The 14705-nt window shown below is 44.4% G+C and overlaps 2 protein-coding genes across 3 annotated transcripts; one reads left to right on the forward strand and one right to left on the reverse strand.

Moving 5' to 3' along the window:
- The first annotated feature begins 344 nt into the window (after window positions 1-344).
- Window positions 345-14151, forward strand: LOC109634424 (dapper homolog 3). The gene is made up of 4 exons (XM_069534731.1): window positions 345-1387; window positions 7536-7668; window positions 7837-7947; window positions 8814-14151. The coding sequence occupies exons 1-4, from the start codon at window positions 1157-1159 to the stop codon at window positions 10316-10318; spliced, it is 1980 nt and encodes a 659-aa protein (XP_069390832.1). The 5' UTR covers window positions 345-1156; the 3' UTR covers window positions 10319-14151.
- Window positions 12432-14682, reverse strand: c5ar1 (complement C5a receptor 1). Of its 2 annotated transcripts, none has more exons than XM_020094958.2 (2): window positions 14542-14682; window positions 12432-14136 (listed from the first exon to the last, which is right to left on the reverse strand). In XM_020094958.2, the coding sequence occupies exons 1-2, from the start codon at window positions 14680-14682 to the stop codon at window positions 13102-13104; spliced, it is 1176 nt and encodes a 391-aa protein (XP_019950517.2). In that variant the 3' UTR covers window positions 12432-13101. The 2 variants fall into 2 exon arrangements, with proteins under 2 accessions (XP_019950517.2, XP_019950516.2); XM_020094957.2 differs by having other exon boundaries at window positions 12432-14151.
- Between the last annotated feature and the right edge of the window lie 23 nt (window positions 14683-14705).

The raw sequence follows: 14705 nt of genomic DNA on the forward strand, positions 1-14705 counted from the left end.
ACTTGATTTTTTACTTGTTTTGTATTTATTATAAAAGCAGGCATTTGCATTTCAAGAAATCATATGTGGTTCTTGTATTTTCCTAACAGGAAGTAGGGTTCTCCTTCAGGAGCCGTGCAGCACATGTGACCTCACGAGACTTTACAGTGGAGTAGCACAGGAGAAGCTTGCATGAGGTATCGTGATAAAATATTAATTTGTGGCGGCACTTTAACAAATAATAAAATAAAGATGAGGAAATATTGATGTTGCATATTAAAGCATTGTTGTTTATATTTTACGTATAGTACAAGCTTCTCATTGTCGGCTGTACGTTCAGAGAAGTCTGCCCATAGGACTCCTGTGGTTCTTTGCTGTCTGACTTTAATTATTATTCATTGTCACTTTCTCTTTTACAAACAAACCAGATGAAAACCACATTTTGCAGAACATACTTTGCAGAACATTTATTTATACTCCACTTATTTAAATGATGCATCACACAGTCTCATTAATGCATATACTGCACTTAAAGGCAAAATAATGTTGCACCATGTGTCTTCAGGGATTTGGGTCCTGTCTTATTGTTGGATCCATTTTTCAGCTTTCCTCACCAGTCCATCCTGGTTACTGTTGTGTTGTAATTCTCTCCCTGCAGCTACATGGTTCCAGGCTAATCAAATATCTGTCTTTAGCTATAAACAGTCACAACCGTCTCCTGAAGTGGTCCATTACGATGAGTGAGGATGGGTGAGGTCGACACGTCACCGCAATGAATCAAGGGGGCGGGGCAGCGTTAAGGCGCAGCGCCCTGTTGGCTTCTCACATCCAATGAAGGCTGAGATTGAATTTGTGGAGGGGAGGATCACTCCCCACTTTCCGTACGTGCGCGCGCGTGTGTGTGTGTGTGCGTGCGTGCCTGATCGCAGAGGGCGGAGCTCCTCTCCTGCGTTTGACAGCTGAGAAGCAGAAAATGTATAGCGCATTGAGGGAAGCTCTGGGAAACCACGCTGCTCCAAGGCTACAGTCCCACCGCCAGGAACGGGATGCAGCATGGCACCTTTATAGGCTGAGGATGCCCTCGTAAATCTGAGCCACCTGGACAACACTGAACACAAATTACAGGGAATAACAAGACTTTGTGCAGATAACCCCTGGGATTTGTGCGGAGGGGGGCATGCACCGTGCGTTCTCCTTCCCGGTGACTGTGGAGCGCAGCCGGACCAAGGAGCGCCTGGAGGCGAGTCTGGCCGGGCTGTGCGAGCTGGAGCTCCGCAAGCAGAGGCAGGAGTGTCTGGTACTGGGGGCGCTGGCTCTGGGGCAGCCGCCGGCCCGGGACAGCTCCAGAGGAGAGCTGGCATGCTTCAGCAGCTGGGGGCAGGAGAACTTGACACTGAGGCGTCAGCTGGTAAGAAGGTCCATGTCATGAGCGCATTTTTCAATCGCATACTGCTTGTTTGGATTCTCACCATTGCACCCCACCCTGTGTCTGAACCCCACTTTACCTCTGGCATGCACCGTGGCCCTATGCATGTTTCCCTAACAGCGCATATCCTCATTGTAATCCGCTTGACTATTGCATGGACTCCTGGTTTGCGCTGCGCCTTTTGTGCAGAGGTGACCTCTCTCTGCAAAAAAAGTAACTCAACTTGATTAATAGCGCGTCTCTGTGCGCCAGGCAGAGATTTACGCCTGTGGGGGGACGAAATCAAGGGGTGGAGCAGCCACCGCTTGTGGCACAGACCCACTATTTAATGGCCCATTGTTCCCTCATCATGGACTTCTGTGGCTTTTACTACTTAACAAGCTCGTATTTGTGCTCTGCGCACATCGTAAAAAGGAGTGAATGACTACTTCGTCTTGTATGTTGCTGTTGTAGTGAAGATTTGATGTCATGACCATGATTATCTTGGCTTTTCTCAGTTGGACAAATGTGTGACGCGGAGGTGCCACATTAACATGAGAATGAAAAGTAGGTTAATCCAAGATAAATACAGTTTTTGTTGTGACAGGATATATTGAATAATACACTAGCAGCTCCCGCATTAAGTTTTACGCACCACTGAACAAACCAGAAACTCTTATTGTTATTTGGTCTAATTTTATTTTCTTAACGCTGTATTGTTTTAATTGTGTGGGAGTTTTGTTTTTCTTTGGTTGATGTTGAGCAAACTGTCCCAACATGGCCACAATAGGAAGCTTTTATTAAAGAGGGTGAAAAAGAAATTAAATCAGCCGCCTCCTCCTCACCCTTCTTCCCCCCCTCCCTCCCTCTTCCTGCGCCGGGGGCCTAACAATAGGCGCATATGGAGCAGAATACTAATGATGCCAACCGAGGCCCCTGTGAGGAGGAGAAGGCGCATAGGTGGCCCTGCACCCTGCATGGCGTCATTGGGGTACATGTGGTGAGATGTGGGCACTGAGCTTCATCTTTGTCTCACATCTGCTCCTGATGTGGCCTGGATTCATGAGAACTGATGACGATTGAGCTGCCCATAGGAAGCCAATTTGAGAGGAATTCGCGCAGGTCAAGTGTTTCCAATGAGCCAGGCGCACCAGTCTTGCTTCAGTAGTCCCTGGTGGAGTTGGTGGAGCTGTCAACGCTTTTCACTCTGACTCCTCATCCACACACACACACTGGAAACAGCAATTTTCGAGGGCAGTGAAGGAGTGACACGCGTTTCCCCCACAGGGCTGCGTATTTTCCCTTTTTCCATTTCGTGCACAACGCGTCCTTGGATCGATGTTTATTAACTGTTCTGCCCATTCACCCTTGTGAGTAATTACACGCTGTGGAAATTCCTCAGAGAATATTATTTGCTTGCCTCTAATGGAAGTCTCAAATTGAGTCTTCATAATACCATCTGATCCCTCTCATCACATCCTGCATGTAGGCTAAAGTCTGCAAGATGTATAAGTTCAAGGCTGTGACACAGAAACAGCTGACCCGTGAGACTACCACTGTGTGTGTGTGTGTGTGTGTGTGTGTGTGTGTGTGTGTGTGTGTGTGTGTGTGTGTGTGTGTGTGTGTGTGTGTGTGTGTATGAACATGACTGTGGCCTCTCCTGGATACTGTTTGGTGCTGGAGGTGTTGACAGCTGTGGGACGCCAAACAGCAGCTGGGAAAGCATGGAGCCCTCATCTCCCTCTCAGCCGCCCCACTGTGTGTGTTTGGAGAAAGGAGAGGGAGCATGTATGAAATGTGCATGAGTGCATGACATGCAAGTGCATGGAGGGGAGTTTGCTCCGAGGAACCTGAGGTGCTCTGGAGTTATACTTGAATGTTTTAAACGGCCCATAATGGATTCAAATCAAGTGTTTGTTTATTATCCGTGCACAATTAGTACAGTCTTTGTGTAGATGTGTGTTCAATTTAGTTTGGTGCCTTTGCTGGACCACCGGATCGCCATTGATCAGCTTGTGTGTGTCCTTGTGTGTGAAGACAGCAACATTAGTGAGAGCACTGAGCTGTTCGTTTACTCAGCAGTGACAGTTCAGCCAAATGGATCGCTGCGTGGTTTCCCCTGCTTTGTTCTGCCACACCGACATCAGACAATTCGAACGTCTTTGTGTTTCTTTTTGGCTTCTTTGTGCACACGCAGGCAGCAGAGGAAATGAGCTTCTGATGTGTATATGCAAATACACAGAGAAAGCAGGTCATTGAAAAGACAAACAGACAAAACCATGAGATAGACTCAGATCTCATCCTACATCTGTCAGTCACACGTGCACTGCTCATGCGCACGTTTCTCTGTAGAGACTTCACTCACTGCCGCCCTAAAAATCACAGGGCTGGTGGATGTCATTCACTTGTGTGTGTGCAAATTCATCCTCCATCAAATATGAATTTATCATTAAGCATGTGTGTGTGTGTGTGTGTGTGTGTGTTCCATGTATTACTCATAAATCTGTTTACACAGTCACATTAAGGGGACTTATCTTTTTTGTGGACACAATAAGCAAGTCCCTATAATGTAAATTCAGCTATTTAGGTCAAGACATGTTGTAAAGTTATGTTAATGTTATGTTGAATTTAGGTTAAGGCTTATGTTTAGGTTAAGTTTAGGTTTAAGTCAAGGTTTGTGTTAGGCAAGTAGTAACTCTAGTTACGAGTACTGCTGCTGTAGTTAAGGTTGGAGAAAGTTCGTAAGGAAATTAATGGAAGTCAATGTAATGTCCCCTGAAGCCATGGAGTCACGCACTGTGTGTGTTTGTGTGTGTGTGTGTGTGTGTGTTGTGGCCTCCCGCAGCCCTCTCTCTGTGTGGAGCCAGTCACAACATTGCCTTAATTATTGAGGGCTCAGCAGTGCGGCTGCATGCCTCTGTTCCACAGATTTCTGTGTCCTGGCGTCATCCTTTTCAAAAGCCTTCTGTCAGTGACTGGGTCAGGGTCTATTCTACACATTCAAAAAGCAGCCAGCGTCTCTTCTCTCCCCTTTCTTGCAGAATGGCAGGATTGTCTGTGTCTGTCTGCCGCTTTTTCTCAGCACTCATCAATGGCTGCAGAGGATGTAACAGGTGATATAAGTAAGAAATAAATCACACTGTTGTCCCGCAGATTCACCCGCTGGGGAAAGTGTATTTCGCTGCAGGAGCTGATGTGTTGTGCAGCCATTGCATCGCAGCTTAATGGCTAGGTGAGGGTGGCTGCACCGTGTCCTCCGTCTTCCCCCATCCCCCACCAGCCTCGGGCAGAGGATGCGGTAGAACAGGATGATACAGTGCGCAGGGTGTCAGGGAACCAGTGTGAGACTATTAATAATAGAGTGCAATCAAAGACCGGCCTGCTCCACAGCCACACAACTGAATGGCTCATTGTGTTTTGCTGGTTTTGGTCATCCACACATCTGGGTTGGTTTTCTGCAGCATTATAGTGTAATGTAGCACCATGGCTTCCTCAGTGTGTGTTGGGTTGTGTGTATGACCAAAAGGCAGCGGCAAGCAATCAATTGTGTGAAGCAGCATCATTGATTAATTGATTTCCAATAGCCCTCCCCCCCGCCATTTCTTTACCTCACGCCAGCACCTAAAACAAAGCTCCCCACTCTTTGTTTCTATTGATGTGGCCATGATGTAACACTTTGTTTATACTAAGACAATGCGCACCCTTGTCGAGACAAAAGAGACGACAGTGTTCGCGGTGAAGAAGTCGTGTGGGAAGCGTAGGTTAGCTTGGGTCAATTGCCCCTCAGCCTTATTTGCATCATGGCCTCATTATAGTCAGCAGGACAAAGGAGTCAGAGCTCCAGCCCCAATTGGAGCAATTGTCCAAGAAGAACATGCCGAGGGATCATCCAGCTAAGATCTGCCTTTTCTACAAGAGGTTTTTTTTTTCATCTTTGAAAACAATATTTATTCAATCTTGAGTTGTGGGTTGTGGAATTTCATCGAAGGAAAACTGACCTTTAAGACTAAATGACTAATATGTCTTTAGTTGAGCAGATACTGATGATGGTGAGATTAACAATTAGAGACAATTAACCTAAACTTAAATAAACTTGGTCATAAACCAAACTGGACAAATTGAAATTCTGACCTGACGATGGTTCACTAATATTTTTACAATTCATGCTGAGGGGAATTTTAATCCCTGTACCAAATTTCATCCTAATCCATCCAACGAGACACGTTAATAAAAATGTGTTCGTTATAGTAAAAGTCTGAGATAATAATAATACGTTATAAAGTGCTTCACAAACAGGACAAATAAAAACAATACAACAAAATATTAAACAAACAAAGCAGATTCAGTAAAAGCCATTCGGTAAAAGAAAGTTTTTAGGGATCATTAAAGTCAATAGAGTTTATTCCCCGACGTCGAATAGAAGCTGAGATATTTCAGAGTGGATGCGAGTGGTGCAGTGACACTCACTGCAGACATGGCTGAGTCCGCCCTGTGTTCACCACTGTGCTTTCTCATCCGTTACTTTGCACATAGGCACACTGCAGGATCTCAGTACGTCTTCACAGGCAGTGTGTTATTGGAACAGACACACACATGTTTGAAGACGTATGTGTGAAGTGCAAGGGGGCTGTGGCAGTCGTGTGACAGGTGATCCATCACTGGAGCTTGCTGATGTAAAAAGTGTCACCTTGTTAGAGGAACAAGTTCAATCTTATGGTAATGAAGTCACTTAATGAGCCTGAGGTGTCGACTGTATCACTTCCAAGAATGACAAAATGAAGTCCTGCATGCGTGTCTGTGTGTGTGTGTGTGTGTGTGTGTGTGTGTGTGTGTGTATATACATATTTGTAGTCTTATGAAATACTCAAAAACACATTGACAGTCACTCATTCATACTGTACTACAACATGCTGCACTTTTTCTATTATACACCATTCATACACTGCCAGTACAGTACAGTGACAGGCACTGTCCTCCTGGTTAGTGGGCGACCGGCTCTATCTCCTGAGCCACAGATATGGAATTAATATCTTCAGCAGAGGATCTTTATGTTAACGAACAAGTCTTTATGTTGAGCTCATTTGTAATGTGTGTGTGTGTGTGTGTCAACTTAAACATATATTTACACTTTATGGAATGAGGACATTTTGGGAAAGTGAGGAAATTATTTATTTTTCAAAGGACTGTGTGAGGGTTAAGATTTGCTGTAGGGTTAGAATTAAGTTTAGGTTAGTGTCAGAGTACGAGTTAGGGTCAGGCAATAGTTGTGGTTCGTCCAAAAAAACTGAAGGCTGAGCTGAAAGAGATGAGTCTGACAGAGGGTGAGGCCTAACGTGCAGCCCAGGACTGCATTATGCCCCTCAAGGGACGAAGAGGACTTAGTACACAAGATTTAATTGGAAAGGTTAGGGTAAGGGGCTAGGTGTTTGTGTGTGTGTGTGTGTGTGTGTGTGTGTGCCCCCCATACACATGAAAGAACTCGCCCTCCCTCCACAGACCCTTGAATTATTCATATTTTAACTGACTGCTGCCTCTGTGAGCTTTGCTTACGTAAGAAAACTTACTGACACATGCTGCACACGTACCCACCTCACACAGTGTGACCTGTGACAACCATGCTTTTATTTCAGTAGCTAGAGAACGGGAGTCTTCATCTGAGTTGTAGCTTTATGTGGTCCGACATTTTGTGTTAAATCATTTGGGGGCCAATTTTTTTTATTTCTGTTGGCTTCAGCAAAGGTAGAAACACCCTTTGCACAAACTCAAATGACAGTTACTCTCATTTGATTACGATCTTGTGGTTATTTCACAAGATAATGAAACCGAGAAATTACTTTTCACATATTTCCTTTACATGTATCAATTGAAGGTCATATTTAAACAAATACACAGTTTTTATGCAGATATACAGAACACCTCCTCCACCTCAGAAAACTTCCTTTTAGATCTTTTGAGGTCAGCACACGCAACGTATTTTCCTTGAGTATATCTACAAACTAGAAATTTGACTGAGAGGTGTCTGTTTGAAATACTTGCTTTGTTTTTGGAATCACTAATTGTTGCCACTTAAAAATTACTTGTCAATGCTTGGCAATCGAACACAGACAGCAGGAGGGCGGTGTGACTGAGTGTGTGTGTGTTTGTGTTTCAGAGTGCTCTCCAGAGTTCTCCATGGGGCCTGATGCAGGCGCTGGAGCAGCAGGTGGGGGAGCTGAGGATGGACCCGGACGACGGCTGTTACGATGGCGCTCAAGGAGACGCAGACGACAGCCGGCAGAGTTCTGGTACCTCCACAGTCTTTAAACCTTTACTTTCCACATACTTTTTAATAATTTACTCACTTTCAACCAGGCCAGTGAACATAATGTGTGTATAAAATAATCAGTGAGCTGTAATAAATGGAACCATCATCTCTTCTTTCTCTCTCTGTCTAATTGCATTTTTTTCCCTAGGTTTTTATGAGTCGAGTGAGGGTCAGTCGCTTAAAGGAAGATCTTGTTCCACTGAGCCCACAGAGTCTGTCTCCTCCTGGGTTTACACCAACGACAGGCCAAAGTCTGTGGGTAAGAAAAAACACCAGATCTGGAAACACTGAGGTTCACTATTACTGTCACATGTATGCATTCTCAGAGACAGCAGCAGACACATTCCTGTTCTGTGTGTAAGTGAAGTAGTGGTTTCATTTTAGCATATCATGTTAGTATTCTGACATTATAAGATTTATTAGATTTAGATTTGTTATTCTTTAAAAACATAGATGCTGTGTCTGTGTTACACCTTTTTAGAGGAGATTAATTATGAATCTCTCCCCTCTCTCTCTCTCTCTCTCTCTCTCTCTCTCTCTCTCTCTCTCTATATATATATAGATATGAGTTTTGATTAATTGAATTGCAAACAGCTGCAAACAACAGAGCAGAGGCAGATTTCTATATTCTATATTTTATAAGCCTTTAAGGTTCAGTTGATAAGATTTAGGTGAGAGGGATCTATTGGCAGAACTTGTCCTCATGTGTTTCATCTAAATTGTACGAATTGCTGTATTCTTTAACCTAGAATGGGCCCTTTATGTTTAAATACTACATCAGGAGCAGGTCCTCTCTACGGAGGCCACCATGTTTTTAGTCTTTTTTTTTTATAATCCTGCTAACAAATAAACGAGGACCAAAACATAACCTCCTCGGTGGTGGTAACAAACTTAAGACGATAAATGACGATGACTCAAACATAGACCTCCCATCTTTCCATCACAAACACTCACTGGTAAACCTTAACATCTGCTAATATAGAAAATAATTACACCAGTTTATTTATTTTCTTATTTTATTCTTATTTATTTCCTTATTTTCTATCAGGTATCTGCATAGTTGGTTCTATTTATTCCTTTGGATGCAGTTTTATAACCGAGCCCCTGCATCTTTTCTACCATTAGGAGACCCCATCATGTTGAATGGAGAAGCGGATGCGCCATCTCTGCGCACCTCTCTGCCACGTTCTTTCTCTGCCCCTTACCCACCTCTGGAGGGCATCGCTGAGGAGGGCGCAGCAGTGGACCCCTGGCAGGTGGACCCCAGCGGAGCCAGCCAAGCCTGGCAGCAGCAGCCTGCAGAGGATGAGGTCACTGAGGAGGATTACCAGCTGGCTTTGAGGGTCGAGAATTACATCCTAAGTCTCATCCATCGTCATACCCTCTCACCACGACCATGTCAGCCTCGCACCACCCTGAGCCCTGACCCCCCATACTGCAGTGTTTCCGCCCACAGCTCCCTACACAGGAGGACTCCCTCTCTTACGACAGAGCAACGCCTTCCTGACCCCCATCTACAGCCGCATGTTGACCTTTTAGCAAACCCCAAGAGGCAGAGCTGGGGTTGTGACCAGCTAGAGGGGGAGGCCTGTGGAGGAGAGGCCCCGTCTTTGGAGGAGGACTGTTATCTGGCCCTGCCCTACCCCCAGTCCAGACCACAGTCCCTGGCTGGGAGGCTTCCATCACCTCTGCCCTCCCTGGACCCCAACTGTGGTGTTGGGGCTCTTGACCTTTGTTGTGAACCCGCATCCCCCCAGCATTATCTACATCCACAACCCCCTATTCATCACAAGCACAATTTAGTAAGTGCTCAGTATATCCCCGGACAAGCCTGCCATGCCCCTGTTCGTTCCCCCAGACACTACCATCCAGAGCAGCCTAAACCCAACCGAGCTGCTTCCTCTCCTGACCACCCTAACCCCAAGTTGAGACCCTCAAAGAAGAGCCACAACGAGCGACAGAGATCCAAGAAGTCAAGCAGCAAAACCAACCGATCCCAGTCAGAAAACAGTCTCCTGAGCCAGCGAGTGCTGCCTGAGCGCAGGTACAGCACCACTGAGAGGCACCAGGGCAGAGGGGATGTTGCTCAGAACCAAGGCCAGGTTGCAGGCCCACAGGTCGGCATCGGGGGTCAACGCTGGTGCTCCAACCTGGAGCTCAGCCAGGATGAGGGGGAGACCCGTGCAGGGCAGCCACAGAGACGACCACCTCGTAAAGCTCGCCATGGTCACTCATGTCCCCTTTCCCAACCCCAGAACTACCGTCAACAGCAGCTTCAACACAATGAGCGCTGGCACCAGGACCTTCAGGAGAGAGCACCTCTCTGTCGGGGGGAGGAGGGCTACAGCAGGGCTGCCCCCGCAGAGTCTGAGTCCAGCATGAGTGAGGTGTATTCCCCGGCCTCCAGCTCTCTGTCCAGTGACTCCGACGAGAGCGGGGGACTGGTGTGGCCCCAGCAGCTGCCACCGCGCCTTGCCTCTACCTCCTCTTCATCCTCACCTTCACCACAAGCCGCTGCCAACGCCCCCTCTCAACCAAAAGCCTTTGTCAAGATCAAAGCATCTCATGCTCTGAAGAAGAAGATCCTTCGATTCCGCTCAGGGTCCCTCAAAGTCATGACGACGGTGTAAGGACACGATCTATCCTGTTTTAAACCCATAACTTTTTCTACTGTGTCATTAAGCCATTGTCAGAGCAACATTGTGGCTGCTACTTTTGGACACAATAATAATGTATTGCTGCTTTCAGACTGAACTGCGTCGATTATGTTTCTAACACTTGACCGACACAAAACTGAAACAAACAAAAAGAATACAAATATCTCAAGATGAGAAAGAGGAGCCATAGATGTAGAATACACAGTCGAAGACAAGAGCCTCGGTGATTAGGGCCAAAGCAGGTGTCAATGTGCTGTTAAGAACAACATGATTTTTGCAGCAGAATCACGTTATTCAATCAATTGATCATTGATTTATGATCAATTGATTGAATCCTTGATCAGAATATATGACACCTAGTTTTTATCACTCCACTGCTGGTGACGTGCAACACTGACACAATGATGTCACCTCTAGTTTCTCCTGGTTCTTCTGGTACCTTCTGTCCCGACTGAAAACTTTTATTTAGAAAGAATCTGATTCACAGGTTGTTATTCAAAGTGATGCCCAAGGTCCCCCAACAGGGTCCACAGCTATGACAACATCTGTTCCCTGATTGGTTGATATACGATCTCCCACAATCCATCTTATATCCTGCTGCTCCACCCCTCGCCTGAATGATCCAGACATTTTCCTTTTGTGTGAATGTGTCTGACGTTAACAGTCTCCTGCTGCATTTTTCAATTGTGAAAAGCAAAGTATGGAAACTGTCTGGACCCAATTTTTGGGAAATCTTCTGGGAACAGCCAATGTGAACTCTACCTCTACCTACCTCTAATTACAATATGTTCTTAGTGAGAGACACTGATGTGATTGAAGATCTGCAGTGTCTGTGGTGATTAAATTCGTTCTGTACATGACATGATGCCAAGTTACTCTGAAGCTAAGTGACTGAATATGCTGCCAGTTTTTTTTATCACTTGATGTCATTTGGCCTTATCATAGATGTATTTGTGGAGTTGGCCGATCACAACTCTAAACGACTGATGTTATTACAGTGCAACCGGTATATTGTTCAAAGTGTCAAGTTCTGCTCAACACCAAAACTATAAATGAGAAAAACATGTTTTATGGCTTTTCTAAGAAATTTGGGTGAATTTTTCAAAATTGCAAATTCCTAATTTTCTCACATCAGCACCACGTTACATTATTGTATTCAGGAAACTTCTTGGTGATGATGTAAAAATGATTAGGAGGCATTATTATTGAGAAAAATCTCATCCAAGAAGCTATAAACTTATAATTTGTGCTTAGACTATTTTACAGCAAATCCTGTTTTCAGTATTTAAGAGGAAAATCTCATCTGTTCAAAGGTCGTTGTTCACATTTGGTTTTCTTACGATTAAAAAAAAATCTGTGAACCTGTGAATCTCTGAGCAGGGAATACATGCATATCCCTTTATCATAAATGTTAAATGTGGATTCACATTTTTAAGTGAATGTTTCTCCTGCTGCTGGCTGCTTTCAGGGCCAATGAGCTTAAATAAACAGACCTGTGAGTCAGGTGAGGATCCATATAAAGGGATCAGTGTACATGCATGCATCCACATATATATGTTTATAAGTGCACAAATTCATTGACACAGGGGCACAAATGAACTCACTCTTGTAAATATGTATGATTTTGTACATACCATAATGTGGCCTTGTTTGGATTGAATGTAGTTTTTAAATAAAGGTAATTTCTCTCTTAATTTTGGTTGTATTGTTTGTTTTTATTCTTTTTTTTCATGTGCTACAATAATATAATTCTGAAACAGAATACATGAACAAGCATCAGCATAAGAAAAGATTTAAAAAATGAGAGAATACGTATGAAAGAGTTTTCTGAAGCTCATTCTCACATTGAGCATTAAGAGATCAGTGTGGCTCCCTCTAGTGGTCTGTAGCTGCAACATGAGTGTCTGTTATCACCAATGATGATGATTCTGAAGCACAAAGCTATATTCAAGTCTACAAGTGCATCATAAGTACTATTTATCATTGTTTATAATACCTGATGATAAAAATTCCATTTCAGTATCTAATTTGTGGCAGCAAAAAAAGAGATGAACACACCCACATCCTCAAAAAACTGCAAAAAACAGAAGTGTTAACTTTTTTAATCACTATTTCCTCCTTTGTGTGCTCACACTTTCAGAGTCAAACCCCTGAGTCACTTTCCAGTGTAAAGAATCATACAGACATAATAAACAAATCTTTGACAAATATCTTACTGTAAATATTCAAGTTGTATATATTCACCTTCAAATTTCTAGTCTTTGTTACCAGACCACCTTCAAACACGGAAACATAAGTTGTTGTGTCTTTGAGTCTTTAAAGGTACAGTGTGTAGAATTTTGTGATATCTATTGTTGAAATTGCATGTTGCAGCTGAACACCCCTCACCTCACCCTCCCGTTCCAAACATGACAGAGAACCTGTGGTAGTTTCCAGTTGTCATAAAAACTCAGAAGGTGTTTAGTTTGTCCAGTCTCTGGACTCATGTAAAAAAAACATCGCCTTCGTAGAGAGGACCTCCTCAATGTAAATTTAAAGTATTTAAATATAAAGGGCCTTTTTTGGGGTAAAGAAAACTACAATTCATTTAATTTAGATGAAACGAACTAATGAAAACATCATGAGGATTATTCTACATTAAATATCTGCCAATAGATCCCTTTCACCTAAATCTTACACACTGGACCTTTAAACTTGAAATGATGAGTTGAATGAATGCACTGCCGAGTCCCAACCTCAGCACATATCAGAGTCCATCAGATCTTCGTCATGTCCTTGCTCGTGCTCTTGGTGTCCGTAGTACTGGCCCTGGTGGTGGGGTCCTCGCTGATGAAGTGGAGCACGTGGCGCAGCGAGCGGTTCATACTCTCTTTGAAGCCTCGGCCCAGGCACACGTACAGCAGCGGGTTGAGGCAGCTGTTGAAGTACGCCAGCCAGAGTGAGAAGATTTGTGCATTGTAAATTCTGGGTCTGTGAGGGGAATTTCGAGGCGTGAACAATATGAGGAAGTCCACAATGTGCAGAGGGAGCCAGCACAGGAAGAAGCTCAGCACCACAGCAAGGATGATGCGCAGTGTTCGCTTTGGGCGGCTCCGACTTCTGGTCAGGCCGCTCTCTGTTCTCCTGTACACCATCCAGTGACAGGTCACAATGACCAGGAAAGGGAGGAAGAATCCCGTCAAGAAGCGGAAGGAGGTGATCATCCAGGCGCTGAGCACAGTGTTGACTGTCAGACACTCTCGCTTGTCGTCACCTGCTTCGATCTGCTTGGTGTAGACAAACTGAGGGATGCTGCCGACCAGAGCCAGCAGCCAGACTGCAACGCACACACAGGCGGCCCACTTTGGTCGCCTTTTGTTCTGGCACCAGATGGGTCTGCTGACCAGCATCCAGCGATCGACGCTGATCAACATCAGCTGCAGGATGCTGCAGTACATCACCAGGTAAAACAGGCCCTTGATCAGCGTGCAGGCCACCGGGCCAAAGTGCCAGTGGTCATCGTGGGCCAAAGGGACCATGTGCAAAGGGAGGGAGAGGCAGCACAGGAGGTCAGCCAGGGCGAGGTTGAGGAACCAGAGGGATGTGACTGAGCGGGGCATGCAGAACCCCGTCACCCAAACCACCAGTGCATTTCCAGGGACACCGAGCAGGACCACAAGGCCATAGAGGACCAGAGCCGCTATCTGGATTGGTTGAATCTCAGGGGTATAAACCTCAGGCATAATGGGCAGAGTGTAATTCTCAGTGAAGTTATAATCATAGTCAAACGGATATTCCATGTCCATTTCCATCTGTGAATGGAGAAGCTGTCAAAAATATAGCATTGCTTTAATATCGTGCTTAATTACATAGATAACATTATAGATTGAAGTGATGTGAGAAAAATATCACATTTAATAATCAATAACCACCAGTTGTCCTGATGTGTATAATTCAATGCAAACCATGGTTAAAGCTGTAGATGAAGAAGTTGTCAAAAATAATTGCCATGCTTTAATTTCATTCTTACACTAATTTTGAAATCATCAGATATGAGACAAATATGTTTTTTAACATATAACCATGAATATTTATGAATACATAATTGTATGAGATATTTGTTTAAATAAAATAAACTTGATTAAAGTTGAATTATAAAATAGCTAGTCTAGTTATAACAAAATGCAAAATTAAATTTTTGTCATATTTCAACTTACAGATTCAGCAGCCTGATGTTGTACTGACACTGCAGGGGGGAAGTTATGCAGCTGTTGTCCTTTGTAGTGTGTTTTATACACGCCCAACTGTGATGCACAAACCCCAAACTCTTTCACAAGACTTCTATGCAGATTTCTCATATATCAGTGAAGACCTGGAGTCT

The sequence above is a fragment of the Paralichthys olivaceus genome, chromosome 11, assembly GCF_024713975.1.
Source record: "Paralichthys olivaceus isolate ysfri-2021 chromosome 11, ASM2471397v2, whole genome shotgun sequence".
Classification (NCBI taxonomy): domain Eukaryota; kingdom Metazoa; phylum Chordata; class Actinopteri; order Pleuronectiformes; family Paralichthyidae; genus Paralichthys; species Paralichthys olivaceus.

Bases quoted from the DNA above. Each gene is read 5' to 3' on its own strand.
- LOC109634424 (XM_069534731.1), top strand. From the start codon at position 1,157: ATGCACCGTGCGTTCTCCTTCCCGGTGACTGTGGAGCGCAGCCGGACC. The intron at 7,669-7,836 runs GTACCTCCACAG...TTTTTTCCCTAG, and splicing joins CGACAGCCGGCAGAGTTCTG to GTTTTTATGAGTCGAGTGAG. The intron at 7,948-8,813 runs GTAAGAAAAAAC...TTCTACCATTAG, and splicing joins CGACAGGCCAAAGTCTGTGG to GAGACCCCATCATGTTGAAT.
- c5ar1 (XM_020094957.2), bottom strand. From the start codon at position 14,682: ATGAGAAATCTGCATAGAAGTCTTGTGAAAGAGTTTGGGGTTTGTGCA. The intron at 14,152-14,541 runs GTAAGTTGAAAT...TATTTTTGACAG, and splicing joins AACATCAGGCTGCTGAATCT to CTTCTCCATTCACAGATGGA.